Source organism: Tiliqua scincoides, chromosome 1 (genome assembly GCF_035046505.1).
Source record: "Tiliqua scincoides isolate rTilSci1 chromosome 1, rTilSci1.hap2, whole genome shotgun sequence".
Taxonomy (NCBI): Eukaryota; Metazoa; Chordata; class Lepidosauria; order Squamata; family Scincidae; genus Tiliqua; species Tiliqua scincoides.
The window spans coordinates 14,624,798-14,642,502 of record NC_089821.1 but is presented as its reverse complement, the minus strand read 5'-3'; the positions used below and the strand labels follow the sequence as shown (position 1 = coordinate 14,642,502).

Sequence of the window (17,705 nt, the reverse complement as noted above, 5' to 3'; positions counted from 1 at the left end):
TGTAACAGCCTCATAAAAGAAGAAAATTTAAGCTCATTTTAAAGACCCAATTAAGAAAGCATATAAAAACTATAAAGCTAGTCTATGAAAATATGATTGAATAACTAAAAACAGACCAAAAGCATGCAACTCTTTCTGCTCGGCTTCTCCACTTGACTGCTGCTGTACTACTGCAATCCTATATAATCCCAGTTTATGGTATCCTCCTCTCACAGCATATTATAACTCATCTCTACTTTCCAAAAGTATGTTTTCCCTAGAAAAGATGCTATGCCAATAGATCAAATTACTGCTTTGTCTATGCAGTACTGTCTTGTCTGTGCAGTCTGTCTGTGCTCTTGATGCAGTAGAAAACAGAGCTTGCGAAGGAAAACAGAGTTCACTCAGAAAATCACAACAAGCAAGTAAAACAGCAGCATGACATGACGTGAAAAACAGCTTGCTTCTTCATTAAAAACCAACTTTATGTCTACAAGTGCCAGCTAAGCTGCAGGACATATTTAATGGAAAGAATGTACAGTATTAGCACCAAAGTGGACAAAAGAATGCTTGCTACTCATTCCAAACACCTCCCAATCACCAACCAGCCACAATCACAGCAAGAAGTAGTTTTAAAACTGATATCCAGAGAGACAGAAACTGGGTGGAACTCAAATACCTGCTGGTTAATGATTTGGTCTGGATACTGCAGCAATAGATTTTTTTTAAAACCTTTTATTACTATTTGCTGCTGCTATTGCATCTTATGCTGTATTTTATGCTTTTTGTTTTATGTACATTTTTATGATGTCATGTGTTGGCTTCTGTATTACCTTTAACTGTTTTTACCATTTTTATGAACATTGTGAGACACCCTGGAGTCCCATTACCCCAGCTCTCCTAAATACACAGTCGATTTTTACATGAAGCAGTCTTTATGGATATCAACAGATATTGAGTCAATGCATTTCTAACACAGAAAGGGAGGTGTGCACCTTACTACAGAAGGTATCTTTTAATCCAGTAGTTCCCAAACTGTAGGTTGGGACCCAACAGTGGGTCAAGGTTCAATTTTTGATGGGTCAAAAAACTGACAAGCTGATAGCTGACAGGGAAAATGTATTGAGCCCTATGGGAACCAAAACGGAGCAGCACATGTACATTTACTCACAAGTAGGCAAATGTGCCTAGCACCACTTCAAAGGGCAGGCCAAGTGGGAACACAACGCCAACAGAATGGTCCTGATTTGATGGACGCAGGCGCCACCAAACTCTCAAGAAGGAAGTCTCCTCCCCTCCAAGATGACAAGGAAAATGTATTGAGCCCTATGGAGAGCAAAACTGAGCCACACATGCATGTTTACTCATGAGTAGGCAACAGTGTGTCAGGTGAAGGGGGAACTCAATGCCACCAAAACCGTCCCAATTTGATGATTGTGGAGCTCAGACATCCCAGAAGATGGTTCTTACCCACCCACCCACCCTCCAGCATAATAAAAAGGATAAGAACAGAGGCTTGAGCAGCTGGTAAAGCTGATTTTTTTTTTAGTCTCCTAAATCTAGGAGGGTCCCAAATGGAGTGTCATTTTAAAAAGTGGAACCCAGTGCTAAAACGTTTGGGAACCACTTTTTAAAATCTAAATCTAAACTAATAGGCATGTATTACTTCATCAATTTATACTGCTAGAAATCAGGAACTCTGCAGAAAACAGCTTGATAGACTGTCACCAGCATATTGTCTTAAAACTAAGTTTAAAATCAGAATGAAACAATGCTCTCTAAATGATGATGATGTGAGATTGTGTCACTATAAGGACACTAACAACTACCAGGGGAGACTGCTCCCCAGCAACTATCATGATTGCATTAGGAGGTAAGAGGGCCAAGTCACTTCTTAACTCTTATTTAAGCCCTTCACTTCACTAATCTTCTGCCTGAGAAGCATGTTGATGCTGGAAAGATTTGTGGTCTAACAGTCCAATCCTGCACATGTCTACTCAGAAGTAAGCCCCATTACAGTTAACTGTGCTTACTCCCAGGTAAGTGTGGATAGGATTGCAGCCTTATTCCCCTCTTATTTATTCACAGGATGTGTGGAAGAGTAAACACTTCCATGCAAAACTGCTCATCACTAGCTTGAGTTCCATGGTTACATCAGTGAGCCTCAAGTTTGAACATACTCTTCTTTCCACATGAATGCCTCTGTTTTGCTCCCACCGCCTGGAATGGCTCCGAAGGGGAGGGGCTGCTTGCATGCTACAGTGAGGCTACCTGCAAAATTTAGTGCTCTGCACCCCCTCTAGCTAGACCACTGACCAGAGGTGCTGCCCCTTCTAGAAAAGCAATACAATATTCTCAACTGGGTGTCAAACATAAAGCCGGCCAGCTCTTTTTATCCAGTGTGATAATCAGGCTCTTCCAGCATCACAGCTGCTGAGCTGCAAAGTAACACCTTATCAGAAGGGCTGCTGCTGAAGGGGTGGTGCTAAGAGAACCCAATTATCATGCAGGCTGCCATTTTCAGCAGCACCACCCGCACACCCTCCCCCCCATGTCATTTTGCAGAACACCTCTCAGCTGTTGTACTGCAAAGTGATGCATTTGGTAGAATATTTTGAAAATATCTTGAAAGCATCATGATTTGCATATTTTCTCTTCTGTTATTTGTATCTAATGAGTTCCTGGGAGGAAAAAAGTTCTTATTTTTGTAAAATGACATCACTTCTTGCCTAATGACATCACTTACAGCCCTCAGCAGGCACCATGAATGTTATTTGGCCCCCTGTATGCAACAAGCTTGACACCCCTGCTCATAGATTTTGGAGATTCAGCCTTGCCCACAGTCCCATGAACATTTATTTGGGGGCAGACCCTTTTATTCCTACAGGGCTTGCCTCCAGCCAAATGTGCCTAAGGCTGCAGTCTTACTGAACCTTAATGAATCTAGTTTTATTGAACTCAGAGGAACTTATTTTTTAAAAATGCTCAGGATCAGAGCACCAGTCTCAAAAATAAGCAAATTTATTTGGAAGTAAGCATTACTGAAATAAACGGAATTGAGAATTAGGAAGAATTTTGAGAATGTATGCTTAAGATCATGAATGAAAGGCCAATTCACACAACAGCCCCCCCCCCCATTTGATCACTCCCAACCTTCCTTGGGTGTACTGTATACTAGCACAGCAAAACAAAATGTGCGTATTGGGTAATTACTGCTAATCACCAGCAAATCTGAGATTGTAGCAGCTGAAAGGCGTTTTGTATTTATAAATGGAATTGCTGCCAACACTATCTATGATTGTCTAGCTCTCATACTGCATTTGCACACGCAAGAGAAACAGGACTGATTCTGTGAAAGACAAATATGTTATACAAATTGTCACTGACCCAACTGCTTTTCTCATACTTCATCCTGCTTTTGCTAATCATAGTAGGGCAGGGCCCATGAGGAGAGGTTAAGGTGGTAATTTGTACCAAATCCCAGGGTCAAAAAGGAGGCCCAAGATCCAAAGGAGGGGGACCAGTAATTTCCTGGGATCTTTCATTTTCCAATCTCACCCAGACTCACTGCCCATGTGGGATGCTGGGGGCACTACTGTGGGCATGGTAGCACCTGGTCCTGCAAACCATATGGGGTGAGGAATACAGACATGACACTCCTTAGTACAGTATCAAATTTAGAAGAAACTGGCCTACTACAGTAGCTCTAGATCTGCTTGCTGTGAAGGAAAGTATAGATGTGTAGATCCGCTTGCTGTGAAGGAGTGTACAGGAGCTCGGGGACACAGCTGCAGGACTATAGCTGCTGCAGAAGTATGTTTTGGTGCAAAGAACAGGTTCCATTCTAGCCTAAATACATAGACTCTCCATTCTGTGAGCCTAAATATAATGATGCTAATTTTCTATATTTAGGAGATTTTAGAGAGACTTGGGAATGCATTTGGTTTTTCCATATTACTGCATGGGCAGGTAGACTTGGACTCTGCAGTGAGAAGCCCAGTAGATCTGGCCTCCAAATATTTCTCCCCCTGCCTCGTTTTACCCCCTTGCAACCCCTGTTTTGCCCATTCTTGTCATCACCCTCCCTTGCTGCTTCATTCCTTCCCCCTTTGGGAAGCAGCCTCCCCCAAACACTTTGTACCCCCTTATAAAATGTATCTGCCCTGTAGTAGGGGGTCAGAGAGAAATAAAAACATAACAAGCCAGACCACTTTCGATCACTAGGAATCCTGTTAGACCTTCCCTCCCATCCTGCTTTCTGAGATTTCACCCAAACAACCGAAAGCCTGTTTGTGAAGTTTTTTGTTTGTTTGTTTTTGCCTATTCCTATTTCATTTGCTGTTTAGTTTGGTTAAAAAAAAGAACAAAGAGCAATGAGACAGACACCTGCAACCAGGGGTCAATTTTTGATAACACAGTGTAAGCTATTATAGTATAGATATATGCAAATTTTCTTCCTCTTTTGACCTAAAAGGCTAGAAAGTTGCCCTTTAAAAAGAAAACGAAAGTTGACATTTTCAGGATTCCAAATTGTGCACTCAGCACAAGACTTCACACTTAAACAGTACAACTACGCAACGGTTGCACACAGCACACCTACCCTGCCTAAGCATTACAGGACTCAAGAGACCATCTAGACCTGGGGTCGGCAACCTGTGTTTTCAGAGCCGCATGCGGCTCTTTCAGTCCTCTGATGTGGCTCCCCAGTGGGGGCTGGAAGTGGGGCGCCCTTCCCCTTGGCCTCCAACCAGCCAGCGATGTGCTGCGGGTGGCTGCTGGTGAATGCGGGGCGCGGCTCCTCCCTGCAAAGCTGCAGCTCCTTCCCTGCAAAGCGCCCCCCCCCCGCGCACAGCAGCCCCTTCCTCGGCAGGCAGGCAGGGGCAGCTGCGCTCTCCTGGACCTGCTCTTCCCGCCCCACTGCGATCAGGTGCAGGGGGGACAGCCGGGCACCTCTTCCCTGCGCTCTTCCTTCCTTCGCCCTGCAGCGGGCAGGGGGCTGAACGGAAGAGGAGAGGCTGGTCAGAGAAGCACGGGAGATGCAGCGCTGCTGAGGCAATGGGCAGGAAGGAGCCAGGTGAGCTGCATTCCTGTCCACACTTCCCTGGGAGGAAGCCCCGTTCACTCTACTGGGGCTGACTTCTGAGTAGACAGGCAGAGGAGCCTGTCCACACTTCCCTGGGAGGAAGCCCCGTTCACTCTTCTGGGACTGACTTCTGAGGAGACAGGTAGAGGATGTCCCCTGGTTTTGGTGTTATGTGAGAGTGTAAAGAGCATCTCCCTATCCACTCTGTCCATCCCCTGCATAATTTTGTATGTCTCAATCATGTCCCCCCTCAGGCGCCTCTTTTCTAGGCTGAAGAGGCCCAAACGCCATAGCCTTTCCTCATAAGGAAGGTGCCCCAGCACCTACAAGGGAGCTACAAGAAGGAGCTACATTATAAAAATGGGACCTGTAAGAGGGGAGCGCATTATAAAAGTTGCATATACAAGAGGGGAGTGCATTATAAATTGGGACCTACAAGGGGGAGTAATAACTATAAATCTCTTTATTGTATTGAAAAATACTAGTCATTAGATTTTTTATTTCATTGTACCTCTTTTACATTACTGTGGAAAAGACACAAAGATGACTATTTACTGTTGGTCAGGATTTTCTGCTAGGGAGGGCACCAGCCCAAGTCTTGCCTATAGCACCAAATTGGCTAGGGCAGGCCCTGGGAAAATAAATTAGTATTTAATTTAAATGTATTTTATTTTAGCTCTTTCGTTTTTTATATGAAATTCTAAATTTAAGATTATGGTGATCTTGTAACATTAAAATATGTTACATATTGTTTTCTCTGTAGCAGTTCATTCATTTCAAAAATGCTACACACTACAGTTTTTTTATACATAGCATAAAGGTAAAAAAAAAACACTATATATGCAGTGTTATCTACATTTTAGATGTCAAAAGGGTTTTGTGGCTCCTGAGGTTTTCTTTTCTCCAGAAAACAGGTCCAAATGGCTCTTTGAATGTTTAAGGTTGCCGACCCCTGATCTAGACCAAGGGTGCCCAAAACCCAGTCTGGGGGCCACTTGCAGCCCTCAGGGGTTCCCAAACAAGCCCTCAGGGAGCCCCCAGTCTCCAATGAGCCTCTGGCCCTCCAGAGACTTGCTGGAGCCCATGCTGACCCGATACATCTGCTATCAGCAAGAGGACAACTGTTCAACCTCTCACCTGAGCTGTGGGACAAGGGCTCTCTCCACTACTTGCTGTTTCACATCTGTGATGCAGCAGTGGCAGAGAAGGAAAGGCTAGCCTTGCTTTGTGCAAGGCCTTTTATAGGTCTTGAGCTACTGCAACACCTTCATTCGTTCATATAAGTTCCATCACTAATAAATTCATTTATGTAAATTTATTCAAATTTTAAATGTAAATTAATTATTTTTCCCCCAGACCCCAACACAGTGTCAGAGAGATGATGTGGCCCTCCTGCCAAAATGTTTGGACAACCCTGATCTAGACCATTCCTTAAGTTTTCACATGAATACTGGCAAGTAAAACAATGCATAATACATAGTACTGACAATTCTAGATTAACAGCATCTCTAAACCACAGACAGCTGGAAAGTAATACAGTGAGTGTGATAAATCACTCCACGGTTGACCAGTTTCTTCTACACTATTTTTAACTTATTTGTAAGGCACCTAAGATCTACTAGAGTTGCTTTCTACATTCCCTTCTGTAACTAAGTTAAAGTATATGTAAGTGAAACAATTGGCATTCCCTGTTAGCCCTTGTCTCTATTCCCTTGCCTTCCTCAGCTGTTTACACCTTGTGTCAGTATGCAGATTGTAAGCAGCTTGGAGCAGGGGCCCACCCTGTCATTCCTTGTAACCTGCCATATACCTGGATAGCACTACATCAATAATGACAATCTATTACCTGATCAGTATTAAGAACAGATTATTGGCTTACCCCTGAACTAGACAAGAAACATAATAAGTTAGCAATTTCTGATAGTGAAACAACAGAACAGAAACACTTCTGAGCCTCACAAAGCTCTTCTTCCAGCTGAAGTTAAAAAGCAGAGACCAGTGATTAACTTTTAGTCTGCACACAGTGATCTGGTCATTTAAAAAATGGGAGCAGAAGGGGGACTGCAAAAATTCAAGACACTGATTCATACACACAGATATTGTCACATTCCACTGCATGAACAGCAGGAGCTGCCCACACAACTGCCTCACCACACAGAGTGTTTTCAGACTATGTCAACTGTCTCTAAACACACAACACCAGACCATACTCACTTCAGGCAGACGCCGGAGAAATAAGCCATATTAGTGCCACTTCATAACTCACCAAAAAAATCCTTCCCAGAAGGCATTTCTGTCTAGGAATCAACTTAGAACCCTTTGCATACTTAGTTGCATTAGGCTTCCAAGGATTTTCCCTGTGTGGACATATTCAGGAAAGTGGCTGCAATGGTACATACAGTACTGGGAAACTCCATGTTCAGACAGGAAAAATCCACGTGGAAAAATCAAACATAATCTCTATATAACATTACTTAAAAGGCATAGGGAGGTGTAACTAGAAGCCCATGAGCCAAAGAAAGTAATGCCACAAGTCACATGACATTGTAATGTCACTTCCAGGTTGTCCCCAGAAAAGAAGGTGCTGGCGGCTTCGCGCAGCTCTATTCCTTCTCCAGCGGAGGTTTCCCTTTGGGAGCTAGAAGCCCTGGTGCCCAGGTCAGTGATGTCACATAACATTGTGAAGTCACTTCTGGGTTCTCCCTGGAGGAAGAGGTGCTGGTGGCTTTGCCCTCCCCTTTCAGGGAGCCTCCACAGCAGAACGAACTGTGGATGTGAATGTGCCAGCACATCCTCCTCCATGGAAAACCCAGAAGTGACTGCCTTGCACATTGTGGCACCCCTCTCTGGCATAGCACCTGGGGCAGATACTCCTCAGGCTCCACTCTAGTGATACCTTTGTAGGTATATCTGTTAGTTGCTGGTCTTGCATAAGTTGCAGGTAGATCTGGGCTCCATGTTCAGGCGGGACCCAAGTTGGAATGGGAGCCCAGGTCTACCCAGCAGGTTCATCTAGGTTCCATGTCCAGGTAAGAGTCAAGTTGGAACAGGAGCCTAGGTCTTCCTGGCAGGTAGATCTGTGCCTCATGTCCAGGTGACAGCCCAGGTTTACCTGCCCAGCAAACAGTCACAGAGGCCATAAGCTCAGCCGGGAGCCCAGGTCTACCCTGCAGGTAGATCTGGGCTCCAAGTCCGGGCTGGAGCCCAGGTCTAGCTGCCTAATTGACCTGGACTCTGGAGTGAAGGGAGTGCTCATGGATGACCACCACACACAAACTCTGGATCTGCCCCTGTGCTGGGAAGGGGCCACTCTGGCTGCAGAAGCCAAGTGAGAAACACGCACAGCTGAGCACCAGCGGGTTGATTTTAACTCTTCCCCTGCCTCCAGGTGGCAGGTAGGTGCGGAGGGTGGGGAAGCAGGGGAGTGCAGAGCCTCCCCACCGGAGTCCTTCGAAAAGCACCGCCGGCCGCCCTGTGAGGCACCCACAACCCATGCGCTCCGGTGGAGAGGCTCTGCCCTCACCTGCCACAAGTTCCCTGCTGGGGAGGCTCAGCCTCACCCGGCTCACCTGCCCCCACCGCGCGCGCGCCTGGGCGGAGCGTACCTGGTGCGAGTCCTCGGCGTGCTCGAGGTGGACGATGCCCTGGCTCCTGCCCTCGGAGTCGCTGAGCAGGTCGTCCTCGGAGTCCTCGAAGAGGGAGGACGAGCCCGTGGACGAGAGCGAGGAGGTGGAGAGGCGGCGCGGGGGCAGCGCGCCGTCCGCGCTCAGCCAGGCGCCCTCCTGCTGCCGCCGCCCGACCGGGCTGCGCTCGGCGGGGCCGTCCTCCTCGGGGGTGACCGTCAGGCGCGGGATGACGGGCGGCAGCACCCCGTTCCGCGGCCGGCGGCTCTTCCCGGGTGCCTGCGGGGCAGCCGCGGCGGCGGCGCAGCGCGCCTCGAAGAGCGAGCGCAGTTCCCCCACGCTCAGCCGCCGGCCCCGGCCGCGCTCCGCGCCGCCGCCGCCGCTAGTGCCGTCCATGGAGCCGCTGCGCTGGCGGGCGGGCGGCCGCGGGGAGCGGGGCTGCGCGCCGCCTCCCTCCCCGGCGCCGAGCGAGAGCCTGCGGGCTGCCTGCGACCGCGCCGCCGCATGGCCAGCCCTGCCTCAGGCAGACCCCGGCCCGCGCCTCTGACTCATCCCGCGCCGCGCCTCGCCCAGCGCCTCCGCCTGGCTGGCTGGCTGGCTGCTCCACGCTGCCCCCAGCGCCGCCCCCGGGAGGAGTCGCAGGCGTCCGCCCCGCCCCGCCCCGCCCCGCTCCGCCCACGCCCCCTGCTGGGCTTTACCTGGGAGCAAGCCGCACTGACTGTAAAGGAACTGGCTTCTGAGTAGGCAGGCACAGGCTTGCCTCTAAGGCTGCGGTCCTATGCACGCTGACCTGGGAGTAAGCCCCACTGACCAGAATGGGGCTGGCTTCTGAGTAGGCAGGCATAGGATGGGGCTCCGAGAGTGCACACTTACCTGGGAGTAAGCCCCACTGACTATAAAGGGACTGGCTTCTGAGTAGGCAGGCATAGGCTTGCCTCTAAGGCTGCAATCCTATGCACTTACCTGAGAGGAAACCCCACTGACTATAATGGTACTAGCTTCTGAGTAGACAGGCATAGGATGGGGCTCTGAGAGTGCATTCCTATCCACACTTACCTGGGAGTAAGCCCCACTGATTATAAAGGGACTGACTTCTGAGCAGACATGCATAGATTTCAGGAACATGCGATGGGGGCAGTGTGACCAGATGTCATAACTGCAAAAGAAGACAAAATACTCCAAAATGTAGGACATCCAAGAAAAATGTAGGACTTGAGATTAAAAAAAGCTACAAACACTCAGGTATATGGATTTCATGTGATTAATTTTATATTACTTATTATTAAACTTAAATCTATATTACATATAATTTATTAATTGAAAGAAGGTTCTGCGCTGCCTGCTCACAGGGAAAAGAGGACATTTAACTTCTTTTCCAGGTGACGAGGCTAAAAAAAAGGACATGTCCTGGGGAGGATGTCTGGTCATCCTGGGTGGGGGGGGTCTCCCCTTACCCCAAGGAGAGCTCCCACCTGCTCATTCCCCCATGGGGCACAGTGTAGCCTGCACAGGCACCATTGCATCGGCATGGAGGAACTTAGGCAGGATTGGGCTGCCCTTGAATGTCTACTTGAATTGGGCAGGCAGGAACTCCTGCAGCTTGTAGAAATCAGTACAGACATGGGAAGGATCCAAATTTACATTATTTTGTCTGCATGATTGCAAGAGCCTTATAATGTTGAAGCACTTAATCAGGCTGTCTGAAGTGTTGCTAGAACAGAAACCATTTGACTTCCATAACTCTGCTGTACATTGCAGGTAGCATTTCCCCCCCCCCCATTAAAGAGCGTATCAGGGCTGTGATTTCCTTAGTCCTGTGCTGACAGGTCAGGTGCACTTTCAGTAAGTGGCTGAATCTATGCATCTCTTGATTAGTTTTCATATTTAATTGAGTTTCATTCAGATCACTTTACTGCTGAATACTTCCTAGTCCCACCTGATGTTCATTTGGTAAATCACTTGCCTGTCTTTCTGCTTCTAAATTGTGATTATCTGTTTCATATTGCCAATTATCCCCTACTTCCTTAAACATTTAAATGGCAGTTCGGTGCTGCAATGGTGCCTACCTTATCCTGCAAAATCTACAGTTCAAGATGTGCATTGTGCAAGGCCACCTACTCAGATCCCACCCCATGCCACCATATTTACACTGGTGCAAAGGGCTGAGAAATCACAGTAGATGAATGGGAGAGAAGATGGTATTCATATTATAAATATTTATATAGTGCTTTTCAAGAAGTAAGCATGTTCATCTTTTCAAGAAGTAAGCATGTGGGAGTCACCCACAAAAATTGTTCCTTACAAACATGGTTCTCTCTCTGCTAAAGACCAGTGACAGAGTTTAGCACTGTCAGGGCCCAATCCTATCCAACTTTCCAGCAACAGTGTAGCCGCAATGCAGACCTAAAGTAAGCCTCTGTGACTGCCTCCCCACCACAGAATGCAGTGCACGCCCCATTGGCCACCTGCATTGGAAAATTGGATAGGATTTGGCCCTCAGGCAGCTGTGAAGGGCTCCACCCTGAACCTTTGTACCCACAGCATTTGTGATGATGGAAAAGCTCTCAGGGCCAAAAGTCATTTCATCATTGCCTCCTCTCCCCTATCTCCCATCTGCAAATGGATGCTTTCCCCCAGATGCCTCCTGTATCATCACAAGGGTCTCTGGGGAGAGTTCCCCATTTGCAATAGACAGGTGCCTGGAGGAGCCAGTAGCAGAACACTATTGTTGTCTCTGCAAAACACATCAATCCTCCTCCTCCAACAAAGCAAGCTTCCTTATATCCTATGTAGCTCATGCAACAGTGTGTTGTCATCATCATCCTCCCTCCATACATTGTGGCTGGACCCTGCTAGGTGCCTTCCATGAGTGCTTGTGTCATAGTTCACAGAACCACATGATCATTTTCTTCAGCTTCTGCTCCTGCTTTTTGGGTCCAGGCCATTGTTCAATGTCAGAACCAGACTTCAGGTGACCCTGAGGCAAAACTTTAGACTGGGCTTCCCATGGACCCCTGTTCCCCCCTCCTTTTCCAGGTATACCAGCAAGTGGCAAACAGCAGCTCCTCTCACTTTTCTCATCTGCAAGTGGGGGAAGAAGCTTTGGTGGAAGATTCTCTCCCTTGGACAGCAGGAGGAAAAGTAGTTGAGTGTTTCCTAGAGATGAGTGTTTCCCTAGAGAGGGTCTCTGGGAGATACTGTGGGGCTGGGCAAAACAGGGGCAGCAGGAATCTCTGGTCAACCTGTGCCACAGCTACTGGGGATGAGGGGGCGGCCTGGCTGAGTGCGCCCTCTTGTGGCAGTTGGCCCTTCGCTCATCCAGTCCCAATTTTCAAAAATTATTTTATGCACACTGCCCTCACTCTTTTAGACAAAAATCACTTAGAGACTATCTAAGATTGCCCTCTAGTGACTGACATTAAGAACAGAAAGTAACATATCATAGTCTCTAACTTTGTTTGCAAGTTAGATCCTGCAACTGGTAGTGGCCACCCAATTCCAGGTAAGCCAGGATGAGACCTATTACTTAGATCCATTTCAATCAATATAATCCATTCAAGACTGGCTATGTTTTGCCTTACTGGATTACCTCTGGCAGGAGAGATACAGGCAGTGTGGCCCTGTTGCATCTACTCCACCTCTCAGATTCTGAACTCCATTCAAAGTGCTGGTTTTAACTCTTCCAGTTGTTTATAACCTAGGATCAAGCAACTTAAAGACCACCTACTTCCATATCTACTGGTCTGGTGATCACTGAGGTCTGCCAGTGTGGTCCTGCTCTCTGGCCTGCAATTATCCATTTAACAGGTGCCAGGGACAGAGCCTTCTTGGCTGTAGCCCCACTGGTATGGAAATTCTTACCTAGAAACATTCAATGGATCCCTCATCCATTGACTGACAAAAAGCAAAAAAAATTAAATGAAATGCTCTGCCAGGAGCATAAGGCAGTAAGATGTTATATGCCAAGCTATCCTGCCCCTTAAATGGCTTTTGCAGAAAATCTTGGCAAAAGAAGTTTCTGCTCCTAATTTGAAGCAGATAGTAGGAAACTTCCAAACCCTTTCCCCCCTTTCTTACATTGTGTGGCAACATGAAGAACCAGATTTTGGAGAAAACAAAACCACTTCAGGGGTATATTTGATTCAATTTGCCAATCTGCAAGGAAATACACATACAGAATGTGCTAATTCAAGTGCATGAATGCACAAATAGAAGATAACATTGATGTTGTGAAGCCAGGGTGGTATAAAATGTGAAAAATAAAGAAAACTCTGCTCAGGCAGCCACCTTACTTCCCAGTCCTAATTAAAATCCCACAAGTAATCTGCATTCATTTCAGTCAATATTTAGAATTGCAGGTCCAAAGGCAGCTGAATGTTTGGAAGATCATATGTTTGGAACAAAAATGAAAAGTGACAGTGTAAGGTTAATTAGGAGAGCAAGTGTAATGATTTCCAGGCAGTGGCATCACTAGGGTTTGTGTCACCCAATACGGTGATTTAGAGTCTAATCCTATGCATGTCTACTCAGACCTAGGTCCAAAAAAAAATCAATGGGGCTTACTCCCAGGTAAGTGTAGATAGGATTGCAGCACTAGTTGCCAGTGTTTTCAGTGTATACAGCTTTTGGAGAGATACAAAAAGGGCAAGAAAATATATGGCTTTGAAGACTGTATATCTCTATTAGCAAGTGTTTAGAAGAAAAATGAGCTATTACTAAAGTGTATAAGTAATTGTTAAAATATGAGACAGAAGAGGAACAGGTTAAGGCAGTGTTCTCAAACTGTGGGTTGGGACCCACTAGGTGGGTCATGAGCTGATTTCAGGAGGGTCCCCATTCATTTTAGTATTTAATTTTTAATACATTAGACTTGATGTTTGTTCTGCCAGATTCCCAGTCCACACTCCACCTGGAGAATTATGTCCACTTTTAGTTAATTAACTCCCCTTCTTTCCTCAAAAATGACCCTGGTTCTGCCCTGCAGTACTGCTGGACCCCACCACCAGGGTAGCTCACCTGTTTAACCTACATCGGTCCTCCTTCCTGCCAGCAGCCTCCCACCACCACAGTAGCCCCTTGGTCCTCAGCAGGTCTTGGGCACAGCAGCCAAACACCAGTCTTAGTGTCTCTGATAGCTTCTGCTCTAGCAGCTTCCATTCACACATCAGTCCATTAGCCATCAATTCCTCAGTCCATTAATCCAGTCTGCCCTTCCTCAAGCTTTGCTCCTTCTGCAACCCACAAATCCTGCCTGCCTCAGGTGCTCTTATATCTCTGAGGGCCCTATTGCCTTCAAGTGGCTGCAGCTGTGCAGCACACTCTGCTGGATGCCCAGGCCTTACCCTTAAAGGGGCCACTGCTGATACCACATCTACCTCCTCGCCAGATCTTCTGTGATTCCACTACAATGCTACCATGGCAAGTGACTATATTGGGGAAAGTTTTACAGATCTGTACTTTCAACAGGCAACTCTGTATATGCTTTTAACAATGATAGTAAATGGGACTTACTCTTGGGTACGTGTGGGTAGGATTGCTGCCTAGAATTGTAAAAACTTTCCCTGCTTGATGATGTCACTTCTGGTCATGATATCACATCCTGACATATTCTCATTCAAAAAGTGGGTACTGGTGCTAAAAGAGTGAGAACCACTGGGTTAAGGAATGTATGATACAATGGGCTAGAAATGTTGGTCATGAGATATTAAGGCAGCAGTGGGAAAGTTTGTGGTCAAAAAGATTGAAATTTACATTAAATCTTAAAGAGAATTTTTACAAACTGATGTACTGGTATACAAACTGGTATATGACACCTGCTAAATCAGCAAAAATGTACAACTGATACAAACTGGTATCTGACACCTGCTAAATCAGCAAAAATGTATGACAATACACCTAATAGAGACTGGAAATGTAAAAAACAAGGATTGTTTCATCATATGTTGTGGACATGTACCAAATTGAACAAACATTGGACTTTTATACACCAGCAAATGCAATTGATATTCCAAGTAAATCTGCAAATGAAACCAGAAGTTTTTCTATTGGGAATATTCGACAATTGGATTCAGAAAGATTGATACATTTTATATATAACAACTGCAGCAAGAATACTGTATGCTAAGTATTGGAAGGTTCCAGAGATACCTTCAATTGAAGAATGGTGGGTAAAGATATTGAACTTAGCTGAAATGGATAAACTTATGATTTTTCTTTAAGAGAAGTCAGTAAAGACTTTTATGGACAGTTAGAAACCATTCATGGACTTCCATGAATGTGTGGAGAGGAATATTGTTCTAATCAGAGCTTTTTTTGTTAAAAAAAAAAAAAAAGTGTAGGAACTCACAACTTGTTAATCTTTTATTTATTTATTTTTAAACCATTTTTTATTGGAGAAATAAAATATTTTTTATGTGCTTCCCCCTTAAAGATGAACTTACTTCTGAGTAGACATGCATAGGATTGGGCTGTCAATCTCCACATCCCCTTCCCCCTAGCTACTTTTTCTACACGTGGGGAAAAAATACTGTACAGGTGCACTTGTAGCGTGTAGTATGTAGTGTGGCACTACTTCGAGGATTGGAAGCAGTGAATGGATTACAAAAAATGGCTTACATGAGTTCTATGGGAGTAAGCAACTGTGGGAGTAAGAACAAAAAAGGAATTTTTACATGAGGGGGGTCCTTAGGTGCACATAGAAACAGCTACATTTGCAAACAAGCTATTAAATATGGTTTAATTCAGGTATCAGAATACTCTGTGTCTTTGGGAAGGCGCTTGGCATGCAATTGTATGTTCTTTGCTGCCCTGAGCAGCTGCTGTGCATTGCTGGAGAGGAGCTGCAAACGCTGGCTGGCAGAGGGCATGCTTGTGGGGGAAGGATGAGGAAGATCTCTGGCAAGGCTGGACAGCACGTTGTATACACATAGAATCCCTTTTCACCTGCCCTTAGCATGTGAAAACGGGTGCAGATATATATCTCTACCAGGATTGAGAGCCCAATCCTAGGTATGTCTACTCTGAAGTAAGTGTCATTCTAGTCAATGGAGCTTACTCCCAGGAAAGTGCCTAGGATTGCAGCCTAAGAGCCCAATCCTATGCATGTCTACTCAGAAGTCCACTTTAGTGAATGGGGCTTACTGTGGAAAGGATGGCAGCCTCAGGGCCCAATCCTGTGCCTGTCTACTCAGAAGTCAGTCCCATTAGAGTCAATGGGGCTTCCTCCCAGGAAAGTGTGGAGAGGACTGCAGCATCATAGCCAAAGCCTATGGCTGTCTACTCAGAAGTCAGTCCCACTAGAGGCAGTGGGGCTTCCTCCTAGGAAAGTGTGGAGAGGACTGCAGCCTCAGAGCTCTTCCTCTGCCTGTCTACTCAGGCTGCAAGGCTATGACACTTTCCCAGGAGCAAGCCCCATTGAGCACAATGAGACTTACTTCTGAGTAGACACGCCTAGGCTCCTGCTGCAGATTGGCATGGGAGCTGCACCAGCCAGTTTCCTTCCCCTCCTCCTCCACCAAGCCAGTACCTGGGCATTCCGTGGGTGCCGCAGCCCATCTCCCTGGCTGGCTGACTGGCTGTCCATCCTCCTCCTCGGCATCGGCACATGTCCCCCCCCTGCCCTCCACTGGCTTGGAAGCTGCACGGGGGAAGCAGAGTGCAGGGGGAGGGGAGGGGAGGCGGGCTGGGCTCAGGCGAGAGCTTGGAGATGGGGGCAGGAGGGGGTTGTTGTGCAGTCAGGCAGGGGCCAGGCAACCACCCACCCTGCACCCCCCCTGCAGCCACCCAGCAAATGCCTCTGTTTCGCCCCCCCTCCTGGAATGCCTCCGAAGTGGAGGGGCTCCTGCAAAAAGGTGCAGGAACGCCTCTCCCCCCCCCCCCAGTTCCATTAGAAAAAAAGCCCTGGTTCTAATGAATTATGGATTCAATGAGTAGATAACTGATACCGAGATAAAATCTTCGTTGAAAATAAAGGATTGATAAATAATTGATACTTAGAGGAAAAGAAAAAAAAACTTTTTTTTCCTAGAGTAATTTGAGAAAGTATTTTAGAAACAACCAATAGACTGTTTAAGATATGATACTTAGGGTGCAATCCTAACCAACTTTCCAGCACTGACATAGCCGTGCCAATGCAGTGGAGGCAGTCAAGGAGGCCTCTCAAAGGTAAGGGCATGTTTGTTACCTCCGGGCTGCATTGCAGCTAGGTCACTGCTGGAAAGTTGGTTAGGATTGCACCCTTACAGCCCAATCCTAAGCTGCCCGAGACACCCAGGATTGGCGGCACCGAGGAGAGCTGCCGCTGAATCCAGCGCCTCCCACACTACCGCAGGCGGTGCCTCAGGAGAAGGGGACATTCAACCCCTTCCCCCTAGTAAGGTAAGCAGCCCCGCAATGGGGCTACTCACTTTACCACCGACCAAAAGGTCGGTGGTAAGAGAAAGGCATTCATGTAGGGTGCGCAGCCTTGCACACCAACGCCGCGGATCCTCCTCCCTCCCCCCTCCCCCCCACACACCTCCCTCCTGAGAAATTATAGGATTTTTTTTTACAAAGGAAACAAAGAAACTTTTGGCAAAACAAAGCAGTTTGGATCTTTCCTTTAGTTATGCAGCCTGAGCTTCCTTTAGCTTCCTGGGCCTGATTGGGTTCTTCTGAACATGGCAGTATTGGGAGGTGTGTCACCTCAGGCTCAGGTTGGGAGACTTCTTGGCCCAGAGTCTGAATCCAGTTGGGCAATTGTAATTTAAATTCAGGTCGGGCTTTGTTCCTGCTGGTTATCCTTATCTGAACTTTAGCACCCCAATGTAATCAACCACAGAGAAGCCTTTCCTTCCTGGGAGTCAGCAGGACCTCACCCCTTTTGCACAACCTGCTTGGCTCTGAAACCAAGATGAAGTGAGTTGTTTTTTTTCTGCACAAAATTTATTTATTACAGATACAGGTAAGGAAAATGAGTTAAACCTGGGACTACATAGATTACACATGAGGATATTGGCCATAGATTACAACATGTCTTAATC

At 46.7% G+C, this 17,705-nt stretch overlaps 1 protein-coding gene across 1 annotated transcript in view; it reads right to left on the bottom strand.

The window, feature by feature from the left end:
• Positions 1–9,081, bottom strand: part of ITPKA (inositol-trisphosphate 3-kinase A) — a 69,276-nt gene extending 60,195 nt beyond the window's left edge. Inside the window, exon 1 of the mRNA XM_066613258.1 lies at positions 8,668–9,081. Within this exon, the coding sequence (XP_066469355.1) occupies positions 8,668–9,081 (414 nt within the window). The remainder of the gene's footprint in view (positions 1–8,667) is intronic.
• Between the last annotated feature and the right edge of the window lie 8,624 nt (positions 9,082–17,705).